Below are 27,380 nucleotides of genomic sequence, written 5' to 3'. Positions count from 1 at the left end.
CCAGTATGGCTCCCAGTGCTCCCAGTATGGACCAGTATGGCTCCCAGTGCTCCCAGTATGGACCAGTAAGGCTTCCAGTGCTCCCAGTATGGACCAGAGTGCTCCCAGTATGGACCAGTGACAGCTCCCAGTGCTCCCAGTGCTCCCAGTATGGACCAGTATGGCTCCCAGTGCTCCCAGTATGGACCAGTAAGGCTTCCATTGCTCCCAGTATGGCTCCCAGTGCTCCCAGTATGGACCAGTATGGCTCCCAGTGCTCCCAGTACAACCCAGACCTGCTCCCAGTGCTCCCAGTATGACCCAAACACCCCTCCCAGTGCTCCCAGTATGGACCAGTATGGCTCCCAGTGCTCCCAGTATGGCTCCCAGTGCTCCCAGTATGGACCAGTATGGCTCCCAGTGCTCCCAGTATAAACCAGTATGGACCAGTGACACCTCCCAGTGCTCCCAGTATGGACCAGTGACACCTCCCAGTGCTCCCAGTGCTCCCAGTATGGCTCCCAGTGCTCCCAGTATGGACCAGTAAGGCTTCCAGTGCTCCCAGTATGGACCAGAGTGCTCCCAGTATGGACCAGTGACAGCTCCCAGTGCTCCCAGTGCTCCCAGTATGGACCAGTCAGGCTCCCAGTGCTCCCAGTGCTCCCAGTTCACCCCCCCGTGCTGCCCCCAGGCCTCCCCCTCCTCCTCCTCCTCCCAGCATTCCCAGTGCTCCAGTGTGGCTCCCAGTATGGCTCCCAGTATGGGTCCCAGTGCTCCCAGTGCTCCCAGTCAGGCTCCCAGTGCTCCCAGTATAAACCAGTTCACCCCCCCGTGCTGCCCCCAGGCCTCCCCCTCCTCCTCCTCCTCCTCCTCCCGGCATTCCCAGCGCTCCCAGCGAGGTTCCCGGTGCTCGCAGTCAGGTTCCCAGTGCTCCCAGTGCTCCCAGTGCTCCCAGTTCCCACGCTGAACTGGACGCTGCCGTGCACGGGGGGCAGGGCGGCGCTCTCCAGCGCGGCCGCTAGGCGGCGCTGTCCTGCGCGCAGCGGCGTCACCGATTGGCTGAGCCGGAGCGTCTGCCCCGCCCCCAGCGAGCTGCGGGGACGGCACGGACCAGTAAGGACCAGTACGGACCAGTACGGACCAGTACGGACCAGTATAAACCAGTATGGACCAGTACGGACCAGTACGGACCAGTAAGGACCGGTACGGACCAGTACGGACCAGTACGGACCAGTATGGACCAGTACGGACCAGTACGGACCAGTATGGACCAGTACGGACCAGTACGGACCAGTACAAACCAGTATAAACCAGTACGGACCAGTATGGATCAGTATGGACCAGTATAAACCAGTACGGACCAGTATGGACCAGTACGGACCTGTACGGACCAGTATAAACCAGTACGGACCAGTATAAACCAGTACGGACCAGTATAAACCAGTATGGACCAGTATGGACCAGTATAAACCAGTACGGACCAGTACGGACCAGTACAGACCTGTACGGACCAGTATGGACCAGTACGGACCAGTAAGGACCAGTACGGACCAGTATAAACCAGTATGGACCAGTACGGACCAGTACGGACCAGTATGGACCAGTATGGACCAGTATGGACCAGTACGGACCAGTACGGACCAGTATAAACCAGTATGGACCAGTATGGACCAGTATAAACCAGTACGGACCAGTACGGACCAGTACAGACCTGTACGGACCAGTATGGACCAGTACGGACCAGTAAGGACCAGTACGGACCAGTATAAACCAGTATGGACCAGTACGGACCAGTACGGACCAGTACGGACCAGTACGGACCAGTATGGACCAGTACGGACCAGTACGGACCAGTACGGACCAGTATGGACCAGTACAAACCAGTACGTACCAGTATAAACCAGTATAAACCAGTAACCCTAATTGCAAGTTTAACCCGTTTTTAACCCTTTTTAACCCATTTTTCCTTCTTTTTTCACCATTTCCCCCCCTTTCCCCCCATTTCCCCCCTCCCAGTCCCTCCCAGTATAAACCAGTACAAACCAGTAACCCCAAATCCCCTTTTAAATATTTTTAACCACTTTTTAACCCTTTTAACCCCTTCTTTACCCATTTTCACCCATTTTTCACCCTTTTTTCCCAATTTTCCCCCCATTTTTTCCCATTTTCCCCCCTTTTCCCCCCATTTCCCCGCTCCCAGCCCCTCCCAGTCCCTCCCAGTATAAACCAGTACCTCAAATCCAAATTTAACCCCTTTTAACCCATTTTTGACCCATTCTAAACCAATTTAAACCCCATTTTCACCCATTTTTCACCCATTTTTCACCCATTTTTCACCATTTTTTCCCATTTTCCCCCCATTTCCCCGCTCCCAGTCCCTCCCAGTATAAACCAGTATGAACCAGCCTCACCCCAGCGACACGGGTTTGGGGCAGGAGATGCCGGCGCCCTCCATGCGCAGCGAGGCTCCGTTCAGCGGCTCGGGCAGAGGGTTCTGGAAAACCACCTGCACCGCCACCATCCTCGCCCACCACGGCCGGGCCCAGCAGCTGCGGGACACCCAAAATCCCCGCGTTTCACCCCAAAAAAATCCCACATTTTTTACCCCCAAAAAATCCCCTTTTTTTACCCCAAAAATCCCCTTTTTTTCATCATTTTAACTCATTATCACTCCCAGGTTCTTGTGTTTGACCCTGAATTTATAATTTTTAGCCCAGAATGATTTGATTTAGCTTGAAAATGATGATTTTTAGTGTGAAAGATGTAAGATTTCGGCCCAAAATTGGTGATTTTGGCCCCAAAATCCTCTGGGCAACAGGTCTACCCATTAAAGTAAATGGAGATTCAAGGACAACAGGTCTACCCCCATTAAAGTCAATGGGGAGTTTTGGACAACAGGTCTACCCCCATTAAAGTAAATGGGGAGTTTTGGACAACAGGTCTACCCCCATTAAAGGTAATGGGGATTAAAGGACAACAGGTCTACCCCCATTATAGTAAATGGGGATTTATGGCCACCAGGTCTATCCCCATTAAAGTCAATGGGGAGTTTTGGACAACAGGTCTACCCCCATTATAGTCAATGGGGAGTTTTGGACAACAGGTCTACCCCCATTAAAGTAAATTGAAAGTTTTGGACAACAGGTCTACCCATTAAAGGCAATGGAGATTTTCAGGCAACAGGTCTACCCCCATTAAAGTAAATGGAGAGGTTTTGACAACAGGTCTACCATTGAAGTCAATGGGGAGCTTCAGACAACAGGTCTACCCCCATTCAAGTCAGAGGAATTTCGGACACCAGGTCTACCCATTGAAGTAAATGGAGGGTTTTGGACAACAGGTCTACCCATTGAAGTAAATGGAGAGTCAAGGACAACAGGTCTACCCATTAGAGTCAATGGGGGTTTAGAGACAACAGGTCTACCCATTGAAACCAATGGGGATTTTTTTAGTGGATTTTTGGGATTTTTTTGGGGGGATTTTTTGGGTTTTTTTTTTAGGGGATTTTTTTTTGGGGTGATTCCCGCGTTTTTTGGGATTTTCCCGTTGCCGTCAGGGTGAGCTCGAGCTTGTGCAGCAACCCAATCTCAAATTTTTGCGATGTTTTGGGTGATTTTTGTGATTTTTTGGGGGAATTTTTGTGATTTTTTGGGGGATTTTTTTGGGGTGATTCCCACGTTTTTTGGGTTTTTTCCCGTTACTGTCAGGGTGAGCTCGGGCGTGTGCAGCAATCCAGCCCTAGAGAACCCCAAATTTTCCAGATTTTTTTGGGAATTTTGTGATTTTTTTGGTGATTTCTTGGGGATTTTTTGGGTGGATTTTTGGGATTTTTTGCGTGATTTTTGTAATTTTTGGGGTTTTTTTTTTGGGGTGATTTCTGGGGTTTTTGGGGCCGTTACCGTCAGCGTGAGCTTGGGTGTGTGCAGCAACCCAACCCCAAATATTTGCCTTTTTTTCCTAATTTTTGTGATTTTTTGTGGGATTTTTTTTGAGATTTTTTTGGTGATTTTTTGGGGGATTTCCGGGATTTTTTTGGGGGATTATTTTTTTGGGATTTTTTTGGGGTGATTCCCACGTTTTTTGGGATTTTCCTGTTACCGTCAGGGTGAGCTCGGGCGCGTGCAGGAACTCTGCCCTAAAGAACCCCAATTTTTCAACGATTTTTTGGGGATTTTTTTAGCAATTTTTTGAGGAATTTTCAGGATTTTTGGGGGGGGATTTTTTGGGGTGATTTCTGGCATTTTTGGGGTTTTTGTGACCATTACTCTCAGGGTGAGCTCGGGCGTGTGCAGCAACACAACCCCAAATATTTGCTATTTTTTGGGGATTTTTTCACAATTTTTTTTGCGATTTTTTTTGCGATTTTTTGGGGAATTTTCGGGATATTTTTCAGGGATTATTTTTGGGATTTTTTTGGGGTAATTTCTGGGGTTTTTGGGATTTTTTCCCTTACCATGAGCGTCAGCTCGGGCGTGTGCAGCAACACAACCCCCAACTTTTGCCTTTTTTTTTTGCCATTTTTTGTGATTTTTTTGCGATTTTTGGGGGATTTTTTTTGGGTATTTTAATGGAATTTTTGTGATCAATGTTGGGGGTTTTTTTTGGGGTGATTTCTGGGGTTTTTGGGGCTGTTGCCGTCAGGGTGAGCTCGGGCGTGTGCAGCAACCCAACCCCGAATTTTCCCATTTTTTTCACGATTTTTTTTGCGATTTCTTTGGGTATTTTCAGGATTTTTGGGGGATTTTTTGGGGGATTTTCGGGATTTTTTGGGGGGATTTTTTTGGGGATTTTTTTTGGGGTGATTTCAGGGGTTTTTGGTTGCCGTCAGGGTGAGCTCGGGCCTGTGCAGCAACCCAACCCCGAATTTTCCCATTTTTTTCACGATTTTTTTCGCGATTTTTTTTTGCGATTTCTTTGGGTATTTTCAGGATTTTTTGGGGGGATTTTTTCGGGGATTTTTTTGGGGTAATTTCTGGGGTTTTTAGGGTTTTTGTGTCTGCTACTCTCAGGGTGAGCTCGGGTGTGTGCAGCAACCCAACCCCACATTTTTGTGATTTTTTTTGCCATTTTTTTGCGATTTTTTGGCGATTTTTTGAGGATTTTTTGGGTAATTTTTGTGATAATTTTTCGGGATTTTTTTGGGGTGAATTCCGGCGTTTTTGGTTACCGTGAGGGTGAGCTCGGGCGTGTGCAGCCGCACCAGCAGCTCCTTGGCCAGCACCTGGCCGCTCTCCTGCACCGCGGCCGCCACCGTCAGCTTCAGCGCGTCCTGGTCCCCGACGTGGGGCCGGTACTCGGCGTAGGGCACGGCCATCGTCACCGTGTCCTCTAAAGGGGACATTGGGGGCATTGGGGACATTGGGGACATTGGGGGCATTGGGGACATTGGGGACATTGGGGGCATTGGGGACATTGGGGACATTGGGGACATTGGGGGCATTGGGGGCATTGGGGGGATTGGGGACATTGGGGGGATTGGGGACATTGGGGACATTGGGGGCATTGGGGGCATTGGGGGCATTGGGGACATTGGGGGCATTGGGGACATTGGGGACATTGGGGACATTGGGGACATTGGGGACATTGGGGGCATTGGGGACATTGGGGGCATTGGGGACATTGGGGGCATTGGGGGCATTGGGGGGATTGGGGACATTGGGGACATTGGGGGCATTGGGGGCATTGGGGAGATTGGGGACATTGGGGACATTGGGGGCATTGGGGACATTGGGGGGATTGGGGGGATTGGGGGCATTGGGGGGATTGGGGACATTGGGGGCATTGGGGACATTGGGGGATTGGGGGGATTGGGGACATTGGGGACATTGGGGACATTGGGGGGATTGGGGGGATTGGGGACATTGGGGACATTGGGGACATTGGGGACATTGGGGGCATTGGGGGGATTGGGGGATTGGGGGGATTGGGGGCATTGGGGGGATTGGGGACATTGGGGGCATTGGGGACATTGGGGGCATTGGGGACATTGGGGACATTGGGGGGATTGGGGACATTGGGGGCATTGGGGGGATTGGGGACATTGGGGACATTGGGGGGATTGGGGGGATTGGGGGCATTGGGGGGATTGGGGACATTGGGGGCATTGGGGACATTGGGGGATTGGGGGGATTGGGGACATTGGGGGCATTGGGGGGATTGGGGACATTGGGGACATTGGGGGGATTGGGGACATTGGGGGCATTGGGGACACTGGGGACATTGGGGACATTGGGGGCATTGGGGACATTGGGGACATTGGGGACATTGGGGGGATTGGGGACATTGGGGGGATTGGGGGCATTGGGGGGATTGGGGGGATTGGGGACATTGGGGGCATTGGGGACATTGGGGACATTGGGGGCATTGGGGACATTGGGGACATTGGGGGCATTGGGGACATTGGGGACATTGGGGGCATTGGGGACATTGGGGACATTGGGGACATTGGGGGGATTGGGGGGATTGGGGACATTGGGGACATTGGGGGCATTGGGGGCATTGGGGACATTGGGGACATTGGGGACACTGGGGACATTGGGGGGATTGGGGACATTGGGGACATTGGGGACATTGGGGGCATTGGGGACATTGGGGACATTGGGGACATTGGGGACATTGGGGGCATTGGGGACATTGGGGACATTGGGGACACTGGGGACATTGGGGGGATTGGGGACATTGGGGACATTGGGGACATCATTGGGGACATTGGGGACACTGGGGACATTGGGGACATTGGGGACATTGGGGGGATTGGGGACATTGGGGACACTGGGGACATTGGGGACATTGGGGACATTGGGGACACCCCAGTACAAACCAGTCCCTCCCAGTCCAAACCAGTACTACAAACCAGTATAACCCAGTCCCTCCCAGTCTCCTCCCAGTCCAAACCAGCCCAAACCAGTACAAACCAGTCCAAACCAGTCCAAACCAGTCCAAACCAGTCCAAACCAGTACAAACCAGTACCAAACCAGTCCAAACCAGTACCAAACCAGTCCAAACCAGTCCCTCCCAGTCCAAACCAGTACAAGCCAGTATAACCCAGTCCCTCCCAGTCTCCTCCCAGTACAAACCAGTCCAAACCAGTACAAACCAGTCCAAACCAGTCCAAACCAGTCCAAACCAGTACAAACCAGTACCAAACACGGAGTTCAACACCGAATTTCCCCCATTTTTTCCCCACTTTTGGTGACCCCAAACCCCCCCACCAAAATCTCCTCCCAGTATAAACCAGTATAAACCAGTCCCTCCCAGTATAAACCAGTCCCTCCCAGTATAAACCAGTACAAACCAGTACCAAACCAGTATAAACCAGTATCAAATCCTGCTTTTAGCACCCATTTAGCCCAAATTTTTCTGCCATTTTCCCCACTTTTCCCCATTTGCTGACCCCCAAACACCCTCCCAGTCCAAACCAGTATAACCCAGTACCTAACCAGTATAAACCAGTACCAGACCAATACAAACCAGTATAAACCAGTATCAAATTCTGGACTTAACACCCATTTTTCCTCATTTTTCCTCATTTTTTCCCCATTTTCCCCCCATTTTCCCCGTTTCAGTGACCCCAAAACCCCTCCCAGTCCCTCCCAGTCCAAACCAGTATAAACCAGTCCCCCCCAGTGCTCACCCTGTCCCGGGGGCAGCGTGCGGCGGTGCTGCTCCTGCCGGAAGGCGGCGCCGGCCACGCCGGTGTAGCGCACGGCGCAGAGCGACAGCCGCAGCCGCAGCGTGCGCGGCTCGGCGCCGCGGTTGCCCACGGCGGCGCGCAGCTCCAGCTCGGCCCCGGCCACGGCCGGCGCCGCGGCCACGGCCAGCGTCACCTCCCCGGCCGAGGCCGGCCCGCGCTGCCGCGGCCGCGAGCCGTGCGACGTGGCCGAGGAGACGGCGCGGCGCTCCTCCTCCGAGCCTGCCGGGCAACGGGCAGCGGTCAACGGTTGGGTCAGTGGTCATTGTTGGGTCATTGGTCATTGGGGGGGTCATTGGTCATTGGTTGGGTCATTGGTCATTGGGTGGGTCATTGGTCATTGGGTGGGTCATTGGTCATTGGTTGGGTCATTGGTCATTGGTTGAGTCATTGGTTGGGTCATTGGTCATTGGTTGGGTCATTGGTTGGGTCATTGGTCATGGGGTGGGTCATTGGTCATTGGTTGGGTCATTGGTCATTGGTTGGGTCATTGGTCATTGGTCATTGGTTGGGTCATTGGTCATTGGTCATTGGTTGGGTCATTGGTCATTGGTTGGGTCATTGGTTGGGTCATTGGTCATTGGTTGGGTCATTGGTTGGGTCATTGGTCATTGGTTGGGTCATTGGTCATTGGTTGGGTCATTGGTCATTGGTCATTGGTTGGGTCATTGGTCATTGGTCATTGGTTGGGTCATTGGTCATTGGTTGGGTCATTGGTTCGGTCATTGGTCATTGGTCATTGGTAGGGTCATTGGTCATTGGTTGGGTCATTGGTCATTGGTCATTGGTCATTGGTCATTGGCTGGGTCATTGGTCATTGGTTGGGTCATTGGTCATTGGTTGGGTCATTGGTTGGGTCATTGGTCATTGGTTGGGTCATTGGTCATTGGGTGGGTCATTGGTCATTGGTTGGGTCATTGGTTGGGTCATTGGTCATTGGTTGGGTCATTGGTCATTGGGTGGGTCATTGGTCATTGGTTGGGTCATTGGTCATTGGTTGGGTCATTGGTTGGGTCATTGGTCATTGGTTGGGTCAGTGGTCATTGGTCATTGGTTGGGTCATTGGTCATTGGTTGGGTCATTGGTCATTGGTCATTGGTCATTGGTTGGGTCATTGGTCATTGGTCATTGGTTGGGTCATTGGTCATTGGGTGGGTCATTGGTCATTGGGTGGGTCATTGGTCATTGGGTGGGTCATTGGTCATTGGTTGGGTCATTGGTTGGGTCATTGGTCATTGGTTGGGTCATTGGTTGGGTCATTGGTCATTGGTTGGGTCATTGGTCATTGGGTGGGTCATTGGTCATTGGTTGGGTCATTGGTTGGGTCATTGGTCATTGGTTGGGTCATTGGTCATTGGTTGGGTCATTGGTCATTGGTTGGGTCATTGGTTGGGTCATTGGTCAAGGGTTGGGTCATTGGTCAAGGGTTGGGTCATTGGTCAAGGGTTGGGTCATTGGTTGGGTCATTGGTCATTGGTTGGGTCATTGGTCATTGGTTGGGTCATTGGTTGGGTCATTGGTTGGGTCATTGGTCATTGGTTGGGTCATTGGTCATTGGTCATTGGTCATTGGTTGGGTCATTGGTTGGGTCATTGGTCATTGGGTGGGTCATTGGTCATTGGTTGGGTCATTGGTCATTGGTCATTGGTTGGGTCATTGGTCATTGGTCATGGGGTGGGTCATTGGTCATTGGTTGGGTCATTGGTCATTGGTTGGGTCATTGGTTCGGTCATTGGTCATTGGTCATTGGTAGGGTCATTGGTCATTGGTTGGGTCATTGGTCATTGGTCATTGGTCATTGGTCATTGGCTGGGTCATTGGTCATTGGTTGGGTCATTGGTCATTGGTTGGGTCACTCAGTGGTCACTTGAGACACTCAATGGTCACTCAGTGGTCACTCGGTCAGTGGTCACTCACTGGTCACTCAGGGGTCACTCAGTGGTCACTCAGTGGTCACTCAGTGGTCACTCAGTCGTCACTCAGTGGTCACTCAGTGGTCACTCTGGGGTCACTCAGTGGTCACTCAGGGGTCACTCTGGGGTCACTCAGTGGTCACTCAGGGGTCACTCAGTGGTCACTCAGGGGTCACTCAGGGGTCACTCAGTGGTCACTCAGGGGTCACTCAGTGGTCACTCAGGGGTCACTCAGGGGTCACTCAGTGGTCACTCAGGGGTCACTCAGTGGTCACTCAGTGGTCACTCAGGGGTCACTCAGGGGTCACTCAGGGGTCACTCAGTGGTCACTCAGTGGTCACTCAGGGGTCACTCAGGGGTCACTCAGTGGTCACTCAGTGGTCACTCAGGGGTCACTCAGGGGTCACTCAGTGGTCACTCAGGGGTCACTCAGTGGTCACTCAGTGGTCACTCAGTGGTCACTCAGTGGTCACTCAGGGGTCACTCAGGGGTCACTCAGGGGTCACTCAGTGGTCACTCAGTGGTCACTCAGGGGTCACTCAGGGGTCACTCAGGGGTCACTCAGTGGTCACTCAGTGGTCACTCAGGGGTCACTCAGGGGTCACTCAGTGGTCACTCAGGGGTCACTCAGTGGTCACTCAGTGGTCACTCAGTGGTCACTCAGTGGTCACTCAGGGGTCACTCAGGGGTCACTCAGGGGTCACTCAGTGGTCACTCAGTGGTCACTCAGGGGTCACTCAGGGGTCACTCAGGGGTCACTCAGTGGTCACTCAGTGGTCACTCAGGGGTCACTCAGGGGTCACTCAGGGGTCACTCAGGGGTCACTCAGTGGTCACTCAGTGGTCACTCAGGGTCACTCAGGGGTCACTCACTGACCCTCGGGGTGTTTGTACTGGTCAGTGATGTCCACTCTGGCCGCAGAGCCGGCCCCCACGGTGCTGATCCTGCGGCCGATCGCCCCCTCCTCCACGTGCACCACGGCGAAGCCGCCGTGCGCCTGCCGCTGCCAGTACACCTTGTCGCTGTTCACCTGCCGTTTGCATAATTAATGAGCTCATTTGCATAACCACCATCCTTCTCAGGTGCTGCATTAGCTCTGCCTCCCAATTAAGGTAATTAACCCCTGCCGTGTGTAATTAGGGCGCCACCACAATCTCCCCTTAGGGCTCACGCTGCCGGTGCAGCTTGGGGCTGTTCACCTGGGATTTGCATAATTAATGAGCTCATTTGCATGCCGATCCGTGCCCCCCCACCTGCAGGTTTAGCTCTGCCTCCCAATTAAGGTAATTAACCCCTGATATCTGTAATTAGGGCGCCACCACAATCCCCCCTTAGGGCTCACGCTGCCAGTGCAGCTTGGGGCTGTTCACCTGGGATTTGCATAATTAATGAGCTCATTTGCATAGCGATCGGCCTTTTAAGGTGCTGCATTAGCTCTGGCTCCCAATTAAGGTAATTAACCCCTGGTTTGTGTAATTAGGGTGCCACCATGAAGCCCCAGTGCGCCTGCCGCTGCCAGTACACCTTGTCGCTGTTCACCTGGGATTTGCATAATTAATGAGCTCATTTGCATAGTGATCACCTTCCTCGGGTGCTGCAATACCTATGCCTCCTAATTAGGGTAATTAACCCCTGATATCTGTAATTAGGACACCACCACAATCCCCTCTTAGGGGTCACGCTGCCAGTGAATCTTGGGGCTGTTCACCTGGGATTTGCATAATTAATGAGCTCATTTGCATATTATTAGGATCCCTAGAATCGCTTCTAAGTGCCCTCAGCAGCGTTGTTAATGATGTTTTGTCGTTGGGGTAATTAGCCCCGGGTTTTGTGTAATTAAGGAATGTCCACAGTGCAGCTTGTTGCTGTTCACCTGGGATTTGCATAATTATTCAGCTCATTTGCATATTAATTTGGCGGTTAGTGTCATTAGTGACTCCCCTCAGCAGCACCACTAATTAGGTTTTGTCGTTAGGGTAATTAACACCAGGGTTTGTGTAATTAGGGGTTGTCAGCTGCTGCTGCCTTTGTGGCTGTTCGCCAGCCTCATTTGCATAATTCATGAGCTCATTTGCATATCTATTCACCCATGAATCTGGGGGATCAGCTGTGGCTCCTAATTAGGGTAATTAGCCCCAGGTTTTGTGCAATTAGCATAATTAATTGTCACCCTATAGCGCAATTCAGTATAGATAATAATCAGCCTAATTAACCCCTCATTTGCATAACGAGCCCCGCCCACCTCGGCGAAGACGAAGGGCGTGTCGTACTTGAGGAAGACGTCGCCGTTCTTCACCGCGGTGACGGAGCAGGGCCCGCAGCAGAACAGCCCTGGAACCAGTATAAACCAGTATAAACCAGTATGGACCAGTACGGACCAGTACGGACCAGTATGGACCAGTATAAACCAGTATAAACCAGTATGGACCAGTATAAACCAGTATAAACCAGTATAAACCAGTATGGACCAGTATAAACCAGTATAAACCAGTATAAACCAGTATGGACCAGTACGGACCAGTACGGACCAGTATGGACCAGTATAAACCAGTATGGACCAGTATGGACCAGTATGGACCAGTATAAACCAGTATGGACCAGTATGGACCAGTATGGACCAGTATGGACCAGTATAAACCAGTATAAACCAGTATGGACCAGTATAAACCAGTATAAACCAGTATGGACCAGTATGGACCAGTACGGACCAGTACGGACCAGTATAAACCAGTATGGACCAGTATGGACCAGTATAAACCAGTATGGACCAGTATGGACCAGTATGGACCAGTATGGACCAGTACGGACCAGTATGGACCAGTACGGACCAGTATGGACCAGTATGGACCAGTATAAACCAGTATAAACCAGTATGGACCAGTATGGACCAGTATAAACCAGTATGGACCAGTATGGACCAGTACGGACCAGTATAAACCAGTATGGACCAGTACGGACCAGTACGGACCAGTATAAACCAGTACGGACCAGTATGGACCAGTATGGACCAGTATAAACCAGTATGGACCAGTATGGACCAGTACGGACCAGTATAAACCAGTATAAACCAGTACGGACCAGTATGGACCAGTACGGACCAGTATAAACCAGTATGGACCAGTATGGACCAGTACGGACCAGTACGGACCAGTATGGACCAGTATGGACCAGTACGGACCAGTATAAACCAGTACGGACCAGTATGGACCAGTATGGACCAGTATAAACCAGTATGGACCAGTATAAACCAGTATGGACCAGTATGGACCAGTATGGACCAGTACGGACCAGTATAAACCAGTATGGACCAGTACGGACCAGTATGGACCAGTATGGACCAGTACGGACCAGTACGGACCAGTATGGACCAGTATGGACCAGTATGGACCAGTATAAACCAGTATAAACCAGTATGGACCAGTATAAACCAGTATGGACCAGTATAAACCAGTATAAACCAGTATAAACCAGTATGGACCAGTATAAACCAGTATGGACCAGTACGGACCAGTATAAACCAGTACGGACCAGTACGGACCAGTATGGACCAGTCCAAACACCTAAACCCATTCCAGACCAGTACAAACCAGTATAAACCAGTAACCCCAAACCCCTTCCAGTCCCATCCCATTGCAAACCAGTAACCCCAGGCCTCAAACCAGTACAAACCAGTATAAACCAGTATAAACCAGTAAGACCAAAATCCCTCCCAAAACCCCTCCCAGTCCCTCCCAGTTCATCCCAGTCCCTCCCAGTACAAACCAGTAACCCCAAACCCCCAAACCAGTCTAAACCAGTATAAACCAGTAACCCTGAATCCCCTCCCAGTCCCATCCCAGTGCAAGCCAGTAACCCCCAGTCCAAACCAGTATAAACCAGTAACCCCAAACCCCCTCCCAGTGCCTCCCAATCTCATCCCAGTATAAACCAGTATGGACCAGTAGAAATGGCAAAAACCAATCCAAACCAGTATAAACCAGTACAAACCAGTACAAAACCCCTAATTTTCCCCATTTCCCCCCATTTTTAACCCTTTAATCCCCTCCCACCACCCCCAAACCCCCTCCCAGTCCCCTCCCAGTACAAACCAGTAACTCCCAACCCCAAACCAGTACAAACCAGTACAAACCAGTATAAACCAGTACAAACCAGTATAAAAAACCGCAATTTCCCCCAATTTTCCCCATTTTTCACCCTTTAATCCCCTCCCAGCACCCCCAAACCCCCTCCCAGTCCCTCCCAGTCCCCTCCCAGTACAAACCAGTAACTCCCAACCCCAAACCAGTACAAACCAGTATAAACCAGTACAAACCAGTATAAACCAGTATAAAAAACCCCAATTTTCCCATTTTTCTGCCATTTCCCCCCATTTTTAACCCTTTAATCCCCTCCCACCACCCCCAAACCCCCTCCCAGTCCCTCCCAGTCCCTCCCAGTCCCTCCCAGTCCCCTCCCAGTCCAAACCAGTAACCCCAGCCCCCAAACCAGTATAAACCAGTATAAACCAGTATAACCAGTACCGCTGCTGGTCTCCTGGGGCGTGGCGTCCACCACCTGCCAGCCGTCGTAGCCCTGGGGCAGATCCGGGCGCTTCATCCAGCAGTCGTTCCACACGTGGAAGTTCCTGCCCCAGTACGGACCAGTATAAACCAGTATAAACCAGTATAAACCAGTATGGACCAGTATAAACCAGTACGGACCAGTACGGACCAGTACGGACCAGTATAAACCAGTACGGACCAGTACGGACCAGTATGGACCAGTACGGACCAGTATGGACCAGTACGGACCAGTATGGACCAGTATAAACCAGTACGGACCAGTACGGACCAGTATGGACCAGTATGGACCAGTATAAACCAGTATAAGCCAGTATGGACCAGTATAAACCAGTACAGACCAGTACGGACCAGTATGGACCAGTACGGACCAGTATAAACCAGTATAAACCAGTATGGACCAGTATAAACCAGTACAGACCAGTACGGACCAGTATGGACCAGTATGGACCAGTATAAACCAGTATAAACCAGTATGGACCAGTATAAACCAGTACAGACCAGTACGGACCAGTATGGACCAGTACGGACCAGTATAAACCAGTATAAACTGGTACGGACCAGTATGGACCAGTATGGACCAGTATGGACCAGTATAAACCAGTACGGACCAGTACGGACCAGTACGGACCAGTACGGACCAGTATGGACCAGTATGGACCAGTACGGACCAGTACGGACCAGTACGGACCAGTATGGACCAGTATGGACCAGTACGGACCAGTATGGACCAGTACGGACCAGTATAAACCAGTATAAACCAGTACGGACCAGTATGGACCAGTACGGACCAGTATGGACCAGTATAAACCAGTATAAACCAGTATGGACCAGTATGGACCAGTATGGACCAGTATGGACCAGTACGGACCAGTATGGACCAGTATAAACCAGTACGGACCAGTACGGACCAGTATAACCCAGTACAAACCAGTCCAAACCAGTAACCCCAACTCCCCATTTCCGCCATTTTAACCCTTTATTTCCCCACATTTCCCCCATTTTTCCCCCTTTTTTCCCCATTTTTTCGCCCTCCCCCCCCTCCCGGCCCCTCCCAGTATAAACCAGTAGCTCCCAGTCTGCCCCAGTACCAGACGGAGTCGGTGTTGAGGCGCTCCAGGGGCCGCATGGCCTCGTCCAGGTAGATGTCGGTGGTCAGCGAGGTGTCGGTGTCGTGCGCCGAGTTGTAGTTGGTCACCGTGCGGGTGGGCAGCCCCAGGCAGCGCAGCACTGACCAGTACAGACCAGTATAAACCAGTAAGGGCCGGCCCCGACCAGTACGGACCAGTACAAACCAGTATAAACCAGTACAAACCAGTATAAGCCCATATATGGCAATATAAGTCAGTTTAAAGTGGTTTAAGTCACTATAAACCAGTATAAACCAGTATGAACCAGTATGAAATGGAGACGTGGATTGGAGTTCTACCAGTACAGACCAGTATGAACCAGTTTAAACTGGTACAAACCAGTATAAACCAGTATAAACCAGTACAAACCAGTATGTGGCAATATAAGTCAGTTTAAAGTGGTTTAAGTCACTAAAAACCAGTATGAACCAGTATGAAATGGAGGTGTGGATTGAGGTTCTACCAGTGTAAACCAGTATGAACCAGTACAGACCAGTATAAACCAGTACAAACCAGTATAAACCAGTATGTGGCAATATAAGTCAGTTTAAAGTGGTTTAAGTCAGTATAAACCAGTATGAACCAGTATGAACCAGTATGAAATGGAGGTCTGGATTGGAGTTCTACCAGTATAGACCAGTATGGACCAGTTTAAACCAGTATAAACCAGTACAAACCAGTATAAACCAGTATGTGGCAATATAAGACGGTTTAAAGTGGTTTAAGTCAGTATAAACCAGTATGAACCAGTATGAACCAGTATGAAATGGAGACGTGGATTGGAGTTCTACCAGTATAGACCAGTATGGACCAGTCTGGACCAGTACAAACCAGTACAAACCAGTATGAGCCAGTATAAGCCAATATATGGCAATATAAGTCAGTTCAAAATCATTTAAATCAGTAAAAACCAGTAAAAACCAGTATGAACCAGTATGAAATGGAGCTCTGGATTTGAGTTCTACCAGTACAGACCAGTATGGACCAGTAAGGACCAGACCGGACCAGTATAAACCAGTATAAACCAGTATAAACCAGTATAAACCAGTATAAGCCCATATATGGCAATATAAGTCGGTTTAAAGTGGTTTAAGTCACTATAAACCAGTATGAACCAGTATGAACCAGTATGAAATGGAGGTCTGGGTTGGAGTTCTACCAGTATGGACCAGTATAAACCAGTTTAAACCGGTATAAACCAGTATAAACCAGTACAAACCAGTATGAGCCAGTATGTGGCAATATAAGTCAGTTTAAAGTGGTTTAAGTCAGTATAAACCAGTATGAACCAGTATGAACCAGTATGAAATGGAGGTGTGGATTGGAGTTCTACCAGTATAGACCAGTATAAACCAGTATGGACCGGCCCAGACCAGTACAAACCAGTACAAACCAGTACAAACCAGTACAGACCAGTACAAACCAGTACAGACCAGTACAGACCAGTACAAACCAGTACAGACCAGTACAGACCAGTACAAACCAGTACAGACCAGTACAGACCAGTACAAACCAGTACAGACCAGTACAGACCAGTATAAAAGCGACTTTAGCACCAAATTTTCCCAATTTTTTCCCATTTTTGACCCTTTTAGAGCCCCCAAATCCCCCCAAAATCCCCTCCCAGTCCCTCCCAGTCCAAACCAGTATGAAACCAGTCCCTCCCAGTCCCTCCCAGTACAAACCAGTCCAAACCAGTAACCCCAAATCCCCATTTCCCCCATTTTTAACCCTTTCTTTGCCATATTTCACTGATTTTTCACCCGTTTTCCACCATTTTTTCGCCATTTTTCCATTTTTCCTCCCCATTTTTTTGCTCTCTCCCCCCTCCCAGTCCCTCCCAGTATAAACCAGTACAAACCAGTAACCCCAAACCCCCATTTCCCCCATTTTTAACCCTTTCTCCTCCATTTTTAACCCTTTCTTCCCCACATTTCACTCATTTTTCACCCATTTTCGACCATTTTTTTGCCATTTTTCCACCTTTTCCCACCATTTTTTCACCCTCTCCCCCCTCCCAGTCCCTCCCAGTACAAACCAGTCCAAACCAGTAACCCCATATCCATTTTTAATCCCTTGTTAACCCCTTTTTATCCACATTTCCCTCATTTTTGCCCATTTTTCACCCTTTTTTCCTCATTTTTTCGCTGTTTCTACCCTTCCAGTCCCTCCCAGTCCCTCCCAGAACAAACCAGTTTGAAACCAGTACAAAGCAGTTCACTCCCAGTACAAACCAGTAACCCCAAATCCCTTTTTAACCCATTTTTATCCACATTTCACCCATTTTTCACCCTTTTTTTTGCCATTTTTCCACCTTTTTCCCCCCGTTTTTTCGCCCTCTCCCCCCTCCCAGTCCCTCCCAGTCCCTCCCAGTCCCTCCCAGTCCAAACCAGTACAAACCAGTACAAACCAGTAACTCCAAACCCCCTTTTAACCCTTTTTAACCCCCTTTATCCATATTTCCCTCATTTTTTGCCCATTTTTCACCCATTTTTCACCTTTTTTTTGCCATTTTCCCACCTTTTCCCCCCATTTTTTCACTGTTTTCCCCCTCCCAGTCCCTCCCAGTACAAACCAGTCCAAACCAGTATGGCACCAGTACAAACCAGTACAAACCAGTAACCCCAAACCCCCATTTCCCCCATTTTTAACCCTTTCTCCTCCACTTTTAACCCTTTTTTCCCCACATTTCACTCATTTTTCGCCCGTTTTTCGCCGTTTTTTCGCCGTTTTTTCGCCGTTCCTCCCCCTCCCAGTCCCTCCTAGTCCCTCCCAGTGCCTCCCAGTATAAACCAGTATAAACCAGTATGACACCAGTACAAACCAGTCCAAACCAGTAACCCCAAATCCCTTTTCATCCCATTTTTATCCACATTTTCCCCACATTTCACCCATTTTTCACCGTTTTTTCGCCATTTTTTCCCCCTTTTCCCCCCGTTTTTTCGCCCTGTCCCCCCTCCCAGTCCCTCCCAGTTCCTCCCAGTACAAACCAGTAACTCGACACCTCTATTTCCCCAATTTTTAACCCTTTCTCCTCCACTTTTAACCCTTTCTGATCCATTTTTAACCCTTTCTTCCCCACATTTCACTCATTTTTCGCCTGTTTTTCACAGTTTTTTCGCTGTTCCTCCCCATTTCTCCCCCTCCCAGTCCCTCCCAGTATAAACCAGTACAAACCAGTAACCCCAAACCCAACTTTAACCCTTTCTTCTCCATTTTTAACCCTATCTTCCCCACATTTCTCCCATTTTCCACCTGTTTTTTGCCATTTTTCCCCCTTTTCCCCCCGTTTTTTCACCCTGTCCCCCCTCCCAGTCCCTCCCAGTCCCTCCCAGTACAAACCAGTAACTCGAAACCCCATTTCCCCCATTTTTAACCCTTTCCTCCCCACATTTCACTCATTTTTTGCCCGTTTTTCACCATTTTTTCGCCATTTTTTCACCTTTTCCCCCCATTTTTTCACCCTCTCCCCTCTCCCAGTCCCTCCCAGTCCCTCCCAGTACAAACCAGTAACTCCAAACCCCCTTTTAACCCTTTTTAACCCCTTTTTATCCATATTTCCCTCATTTTTTGCCCATTTTTCACCCATTTTTCACCTTTTTTTTGCCATTTTTCCCCCTTTTCCCCCCGTTTTTTCACTGTTTTCCCCCTCCCAGTCCCTCCCAGTACAAACCAGTACAAACCAGTAGCCCCAAATCCCCATTCCCCCATTTTAACCCTTTCTTTGCCATTTTTCACCCATTTTTCACCGTTTTTTCACCATTTTCCCACCTTTTCCCCCCGTTTTTTCGCCCTTTCCCCCTCCCAGTCCCTCCCAGTATAAACCAGTACAAACCAGTAACCTCAAACCCCCATTTTTAACCCTTTCTCCTCCACTTTTAACCCTTTTAATCCACATTTCCCCCATTTTTCCTCCTATTTCCCTCATTTTTCGCCCGTTTTCCGCCGTTTTTTCACCGTTTTTTCGCCATTCCTCCCCCTCCCAGTTCCCTCCCAGTATAAACCAGTCCGGCCCAGCGCTGACCGGTGGTGACGACGCCGGCGAACACCCAGCACTGGCCGTAGCGCACGGGGGCGCCGGAGCCGTGGAAGCTGCGCAGGATCCCCACGGAGCCGGCCCAGGCCGAGGGGTTCGTGCCCTGCGAGTAATCCCCGGTCCAGTTCCCCACCAGCACGCCGTTGTCGTCCAGCGAGTTCACCTGGGAACCCAAAAATCCCCGATTTTGGGCGTTTTCCCCAAAAAAATTGGGGTTTTTTAAGTGAAATTGGCGAAATTTCCAAGAAATTCGGAGCGAAAACGCGAAAATTCTGGCGCAAAACGCCTCAAATTCCCGGCAAAAAATCCTGCCCAAACATCCCGAGGTTCTGGAAAATATTTCAGGGAATAATCAAAATCATGGAAAACCCAAAAATTCCCAAAATTCCTGAAAAATTTTGCACAAAAATCCCCCCAAAATTCCCAGGAAATTCGGAGCAAAAACGAGAAAATTACGGCAAAAAATGATGGAGGTTTCCCCCAAAACGCCGCCCAAAAGTTTCCAAAATTTGTCAAAATATTCCTGGGAAAAAACTCAAGATTCCAAAAAATCCCAAAAATCAAAAAAATTTCCCAAAAAAAGTCCCAAAATTCTGAAAGAAAAATGTGAGAATTCCAGCCCAAACCGATGAAATTTCACATCAAAACTGCCCTGCCTTCCATTCAAAAGCTTCAGAAATTCCTGAAGAAATTCCTGGGAAAATGTCAAAATCCTGGAAAAATCCCAAAATTCCCAAAAATTCTGCCCCAAAATCTGGAAAATTTCGGCCCAAAATTGGGAAAATCTCGACCAAAAATGACGAAAGTTTCATCTCAAAATGGTGAAAATTTCCACCCAAAACTCCTCCCTAAAGATTCTAAAATTCCTGAAAATATTCCTGGGAAAATGTCTAAATCCTAAAAAATCCCAAAATTCACAAAATTTCTGCCCCAAAATCTGGAAAATTTTGGCCCAAAATTGGGAAAATTTCATCTCAAAACAATGAAAATTTACCCAAAATCCCAGAGAATTTCCACCAAAGCCACCCCAAAATCTGCCCTAAATTCCTGAAAATATTCCTGGGAATAATCAACATCACAAAAATCCCAAAAATTCCCAAAATTCCTGAAAAATTTTGCACAAAAATCCCCCAAAAATTCCCAAGAAATTCGGAGCGAAAACGCGAAAATTCCGGCGTGAAATGATGGAGGTTTCCTCCAAAACGCCGCCCAAAAGTTTCCAAAATTTGTCAAAATATTCCTGGGAAAAAAGTCAAGATTCCAAAAAATCCCAAAAATCCAAAAAATTTCCCAAAAAAAGTCCCAAAATTCTGAAAGAAAAATGTGAGAATTCCAGCCCAAACCGATGAAATTTCACATCAAAACTGCCCTGCCTTCCATTCAAAAGCTTCAGAAATTCCTGAAGAAATTCCTGGGAAAATGTCAAAATCCTGGAAAAAGCCCAAAATTCCCAAAAATTCTGCCCCAAAATCTGGAAAATTTTGGCCCAAAATTGGGAAAATCTCGACCAAAAATGACGAAAGTTTCATCTCAAAATGGTGAAAATTTCCACCCAAAACTCCGCCCTAAAGATTCTAAAATTCCTGAAAATATTCCTGGGAAAATATAAAAATCCTAAAAAATCCCAAAATTCCCGAAATTTTGCCCCAAATTTGGGAAAATTTTGGCCCAAAATTGGGAAAATTTCATCTTGAAATGACAAAAATTCCACCCAAAATCCCAGAGAATTTCCACCAAAGCCACCGCAAAATCTGCCCTAAACTCCTGAAAATATTCCTGGGAAAAGCTCGAAGTCCCAAAAATCCCAAAATTCCCAAAAATCCCCAAAAATTCCTGAAATTTTGCCCAAAAATCCGGAATTTTTTTGCCCCAAAATCCTGAATTTTTTAGCCCAAAATGTCGAAAATTTCCACCAAAACTCCTCCCTAAAGAGTCGAAAATCACTGAAATATTCCTGGGAAAATGTCAAAATTCCCAAAAAATCCAAAAAATCCCCAAAATCCCCCAAAATTTCCTGAAAATTTTTAAAGATTCCTGAAATTTCTGCTCCAAATTCCCAAATTTTGTGCCCAAAACGGTGAAAATTCCCACCAAAACTCCACCCTAGAGACTCCAAAATTGGCAAAATTTTTCCTGGGAATGTTGAAATTCCCAAAATTCTGAAATTCCTCAAAAAAATCCCAAAATTCCTGAAAAATTTTACCCAAAAATCTCAAAATTTCTGCTCAAAAAATTCGAATTTTCTGCCCAAAAATCTCAAAATTCTCAGCAAAATTCTGCTCTGAATTCCAACCTAAAGATGCCAAAATTCCTGAAAATATTCCTGGAATGGTGAAATCCTTAAAATTTTAAAATTCCCCAAAAATTCCCAAAATTTGGGATGAAAATCCCAAAATTTCTGCTCAAAATTGCAAAAAATTCCACCTTAAAACATTGAAAATTCTCACCAAACTCCGCCCTAAAGAGGCCAAAATTCCCAAAATTATTCCTGGGAAATATTAAAATTCCAAAAATTCCCAAAAATTTCTCAAAATTCCTGAAATTTTCTGCCCCAAATTGGGAAAAATGCAGCCAAAAATGACAAAATTTCACCTCAAAATTCGAAAAATTCTCAAAATTTTTCCCCAAACTTCCCAAAATTCCTCCCAAATCCCCCAAAATTCCAAGAACTTGCCAAAAATCCTCAGAATTCACCCCAAAAATTCCAGGAATTTTCCCCCGAATCCTCCAAAAATCCCCAAAAATTTCCCAAAAAAATCCCAGGAATTTTCTCCCAATCCCTCAAATTTTTCCCCAAATCCCAGGAATTTCACCCCAAAAATCACAAAAAAAAATTGCAGGATATTTCCCCCAAATCCTCCAAAAATCCCCAAAATTTCCCCCTAAAATTTCCCCAAAATCCAGGAAATTTTTGCCCCAAAATCCCCAAAAATTTTCCCCAAATTTCCCCCCAAAATAAAAAAAAATTCCCCCAAAAATCCCCAAAATTTTCCTCAAAATTCCAGAAATTTTCTCCAAAAATCTCCCAAATTCTCCCCCAAATTTTCCCCAAATTTTTTGGGATTTCACCCCAAACCTCCCCAAAAAACCTCCCAAAATGACAGAAATTCCCCCCACCAAAATCCCAAAAACCAAAAAAATCCAAGGAATTTCCACAAAATCCCCCAAAATTCCACCCCAAATCCCCCCAAAATCCACCACAGTTTCCCAAAAATCCCAAAAATTTGCCCCAAAATCCCCCAGTTTTCCCCAAAATCTCAGAATTTTACCCCAAAATCCCCCCAAAAACCCCAAGAATTTCCCCCCAAAACTCACCAAAATTTCCCCCAAAATTCTTCCCCAAATCCCGGAAATTTCCCCCCAAAATCCCAAAAATCCCTCCAAAAAATCCTCCCAAAATCCCACAAATTTTCCCCAAAAATGCCAAAAAAATTCTCCCCAAAATCTCTCCAAAATTTCTCCCCAAAATTCCCCAAATTTGCCCCAAAAATCCCCCAAAATTCTCCCAAATTTCCCCAAAATCTCGGGATTTTCCCCCAAAAAATCCCCCCCAAAACTCCTCCCAAAATTTGCCCAAAATTCCCCAACTTCGCCCCCGAAAAATCCCAAAAATTCCCAAATTTCCCCCCCCAAAATTCCTCCCAAAAATTTTCCCTAATTCCCCCTAAATCTACCCAAAAATCCCCAAAATTTCTCCCAAATCTCCCCAAAATCCTAGAAATTTTTGCCAAAAATTTCCCCCAAATTTCCCCAAAACCTCAGGATTTTCCCCCACAAAATTCTCCCAAAATCCCCAAAATTTGCCCCAAAAAGTCCCCCCAAAATCCTCCAAAATTTCACCCAAATCCCACAAATTTTCCCAAAATTTGCCCCCAAAATTCTCCCCGAAATCCCCAAAATTTTCCCCAAAATCTCAGGATTTTCTCCCCAAAATCCTCAAAATTTCCCCCCAAAATTCCCAAATATCTCCCTCAAAATAGCGCCACAAATCCCCAAATTCCCCAAAATTCCCACATTTTGCCAAATTCCCAGGAATTTCCCCCAAAAATTCCCCCAAATCCACCAAAACTCCTCCTTAAATTCCCCAAAATTCCAAAAAATCCTCCCTAAAAAACCACAAAATTCCCCAAATTTTCCCCAAATCCTCCAAATTTTCCCAAAATCCCCCCAAAAAATCCCTAAAAATCCCCAAAAATACTCAGATTTCCCCCAAATCCCCCAAATTCCCCTCTAAAAAACCCCAAAATCTCAAATTTTCCCCAAATTTTCCCGAATTTTCCCAAAATCCCTGGAATTTTCCCCAAAAAATTCCCCCAAATCCATCAAAACTCCTCCTTAAATCCCCCAAAATTTCCTCCTAAACCCCCCCAAATTCCCCCAAAAAACCCCTAAAAATCCCAAATTTTCCCCAATTTTCCCCAAATTTCCCCCAAATGCCCCAAATTCCCCCCTAAAAATCCCAAATTTTCCCAAAATCCCCCAAATTCCCTCCTAAAAATCCAAACTTTTCCCAAATTTTACCAAAATCCCCCAAATTTTCCCGCAAATCCCCCAAATTCCCCCCAAAAAAACCCCAAAATTCCCAAAAAACCCCCAAATTTTCCCCAAATTTTCCCACAAATTCCCCCCTAAAAATCCCAAATTTTCCCCTAAAAATCCCCAAAATTCCCCCAAATCCCCCCAATTCCCCCCTAAAAATCCCCAAAATTCAAAAAACCCCTCAAAATTCCCCAAAATCCCCCAAATTTTCCCCAAATTCCCCCCTAAAAAACCTCACATTGCCCCAAAATCCCCCAAATTTCCCCCAAAATCCCAGGAATTTCCCCCAAAAATTCCCCCAAAATTCCCAAATCTCCTCCTTAAATCCCCAAAATTTTCCCCAAAATCCCCCAAATTCCCCCAAAAAAACCCTAAAAATCCCAAATTTTCCCAAATTTCCCCCAAAATCCCACAAAATCGCCCAAATTTTCCCAAAATTCCCAGAAATTTCCCCCAAATCCATCAAACCCTCCCCTTAAATCCCCCAAATTCCCCCCTAGAAAACCCCAAATTCCCCAAATTCCCCCAAATTTCCCCCAAAATCCCGGGAATTTTCCCCAATATCCCCCCAAATCCACCAAAACTCCTCCCAAAATCCCCCAAATTTTCCCCCAAATCTCCAAAAATTCTCCCAAAATTTAAAAAAAAATCCCAAGTTTTCGCAAAATCCTCCAAATTCCCCCTAAATTTCCCCAAAATTCCCAAAAAATCCCAAAATTAACAAAAATCCCCCTAATTTTCCCTAAAATCCCCCAAATTCCCCCCTAAAAAACCCAAAATTACCCAAAATCCCCCAAATCCCCCAAATTTCCCCAAAATCCCAGGAATTTCCCCCCAAAATCCCCCAAATTCCCCCTAAAAAACTCAAAATTCCCCAAAATCCCCCGAATTTTCCCCAAAATCCCAGGAATTCCCCTCAAAATCCCCCAAATTCCCCCCTAAAAACCCCCCAAAAATCCCAAATTTTCCCAAAATCCCCTGAATTTTCCCCCAAATCCCCCAAATTCCCCCTAAAAAAACCTCAAAATTCCCCGAATTCCCCCAAATTTTCCCCAAAATCCCCCAAATTTCCCCAAAATCCCCCAAATTCTCCCCCCAAAAATCCCCAATATTTCCCAAAACCTCCTCGAATTTTCCCAAAATCCCCCAAATTTTCCCCAAATTCCCTCCTAAAAATCCCAAATTTTCCCAAAATCCCCCAAATTCTTCCAAAATCTCAGGAACTTTCCCAAAATCCCCCAAATTCCCCTCTAAAAACCCCCCAAAATCCCAAATTTTCCCAAAATCTGAAAAATTCCCCCAAAATCCCCCCTAAAAAGCCCCAAAAATCCCAAATTATCCCAAATTTTCCCCAAATCCCCCAAATTTTCCCCAAAATCCCCCAAATTCTTCTAAAATCCCAGGAATTTTCCCCCAAAATCCCCCCAAACTGCTCCTTAAATCCCCCAAATTTCCCCCAAAACCCTCCAAATTCCCCCCTAAAAACCCCAAAAATCCCAAATTTTCCCCAAATTCCCCAAAATCCCCCAATTTCCCCCCAAAAATCCACCAAAACCCCTCCTTAAATCCCCCAAATTCCCCCCTAAAAACCCCAAATTTTCCCAAAATCCCCTGAATTTTCCCCAAAATCCCCCCTAAAACCCCCAAATTTTCCCACAATTCCCCCAAATCCCCCAAATTTTCCCCAAAATCCCCAATAAAAATTCCCCCAAATCCACCAAACCTTCTCCTTAAATCACCCAAATGCCCCCCAAAATCCCCCCTAAAACACGCCAAAAGTCCCAAAAAACCCTCAAAATCCCCCAAAATCCCCCAAAATCCCCTGTAAAAAAACCGCAAAATTCCCAAATTTTCCCCAAATCCCCAGAATTGCCCCCAAAAATCCCCCCAAATCCATCAAAACTCCTCCTTAAATTCCCCAAAATTCCCCAAAATCCCCCCTAAAAACCCACAAAATTCCAAAAAATCCTCCCTAAAAAACCACAAAATTCCCCAAATTTTCCCCAAATCCTCCAAATTCCCCCCTAAAAACCCACAAAAATCCCAAATTTTCCCCAAATTTTCCCGAATTTTCCCAAAATCCCTGGAATTTTCCCCAAAAAATTTCCCCAAATCCATCAAAACTCCTCCTTAAATCCCCCAAATTCTCCCCAAAATCCCCAAAATTCCCCCCCAAAAATCCCCAATGTTCCCCAAAACCCCCTCAAATTTTCCCAAAATCCCCCAAATTTTCCCCTAAAAAACCCCAAAATCCCCCCTAAAAATCCCAAAATTACCCAAAATCCCCCAAATTCTCCCCTAAAAACCCCTAAAAATCCCAAATTTTCCCCAAATCCCCCAAATTCCCCCCTAAAAACCCCAAAAGTCCCCAAAAACCCTCAAATTTCCCCCCAAAATCCCCCAAATTTTCTCCCAAATCCCGCAAATTTCCCCCAAAATCCCCCAAATTCCCCCCTAAAAATCCCCAAAATTCAAAAAAACCCTCAAAATTCCCCAAAATGCCCCAAATTTTCCAAAATCCCCCAAATTTCCCCCAAATTCCCCCCTAAAAAACCACAGAAGTCCCCAAAAAACCTCAAATTTTCCCCCTAATTCCCCCCTAAACATCCCAAATTTCCCCAAAATCCCCCAAATTTTCCCCAAAATCCCAGGAATTTTCCCCAAAAATTCCCCACCAAAATTCCCAAAACTCCTCCTTAAATCCCCAAAATTTTCCCCAAAATCCCCCAGATTCCCCCCTAAAAAACCCCAAAATCCCCCCAATTCCCCCCCAAAACCCCAAAATTCCCCAAATTTTCCCCAATTTTCCCAAAACCGCCGGAATTTTCCCCAGATCTCACCATGGCCGACACCACCCTGGCCACCATGACGGGGTCGCCGCGGGCGCTGTGGGGCATCCCCCCGGCGGTCCAGGATGAACAGGCACGCCTCCAGCACGCCCGGCTCGAACTTTGGGGCAAAATTCCGGCTTTTTGGGTTTTCGGGGATTTCCCAAAAAAAACCCCCAAAAAAATCCGGCGAAACTTGGGCGAAATTTGGGCAAAATTCGGAAAAACGGCGGGAAAATGGCGGGAAAATGGCAACTCCTGGTGGCATTTTTTAAATTTTTCCCCAATTTTCAGATTCCAAATTTTGTGGAATTCGAAAATTTTGGGGTTTTTCACAAAATCCCAAAAAATCCCCCCAAAAAATCCAACAAAATTTGGGTTAAATTTGACAAAAATTGGAAAAAAAAAGGCAATAAAATGGCACCCAAATGGCATCAAAATGGCGCCAATGTTGGGGAATTTTTGGGATTTTTTTCACAATGTTTGGATGCTAAATTTTGTGGAATTCAAAAATTTTGGGGTTTTTGACAAAATCACAAAAAATCCAACAAAAAATTTGGGCGAAATTTGACAAAAATTGGGAAAAAAGGCAAAAAAATGGCGCCCAAATGGCATCAAAATGGCGCCAATTTGGGGGATTTTGGGAATTTTAACTCAATCTGGGATCCCACATTTTGTGGATTCTCAAATTCGCAAAAGTCCCCA

The 27,380-nt window shown here is 47.2% G+C and overlaps 1 protein-coding gene across 1 annotated transcript; it reads right to left on the bottom strand.

Annotated features, from left to right (window-relative positions):
* Positions 1-691: 691 nt before the first annotated feature.
* TGM1 (transglutaminase 1) lies at positions 692-26,796 on the bottom strand (the record flags this gene model as incomplete). The annotated part of the gene is given in 12 exon segments (XM_064406514.1): positions 692-1,071; positions 2,391-2,497; positions 2,499-2,528; positions 5,147-5,307; positions 7,614-7,892; positions 10,460-10,613; positions 11,826-11,914; positions 14,104-14,207; positions 15,234-15,372; positions 19,297-19,471; positions 26,688-26,747; positions 26,749-26,796. Coding segments are annotated over 12 exon segments (1,617 nt in total), but the record flags the coding sequence as incomplete, so codon positions are not given.
* Positions 26,797-27,380: the final 584 nt, after the last annotated feature.

Source organism: Passer domesticus, unplaced genomic scaffold (genome assembly GCF_036417665.1).
Source record: "Passer domesticus isolate bPasDom1 unplaced genomic scaffold, bPasDom1.hap1 HAP1_SCAFFOLD_287, whole genome shotgun sequence".
Taxonomy (NCBI): Eukaryota; Metazoa; Chordata; class Aves; order Passeriformes; family Passeridae; genus Passer; species Passer domesticus.
This window is presented reverse-complemented; position numbering and strand designations above follow the sequence as displayed.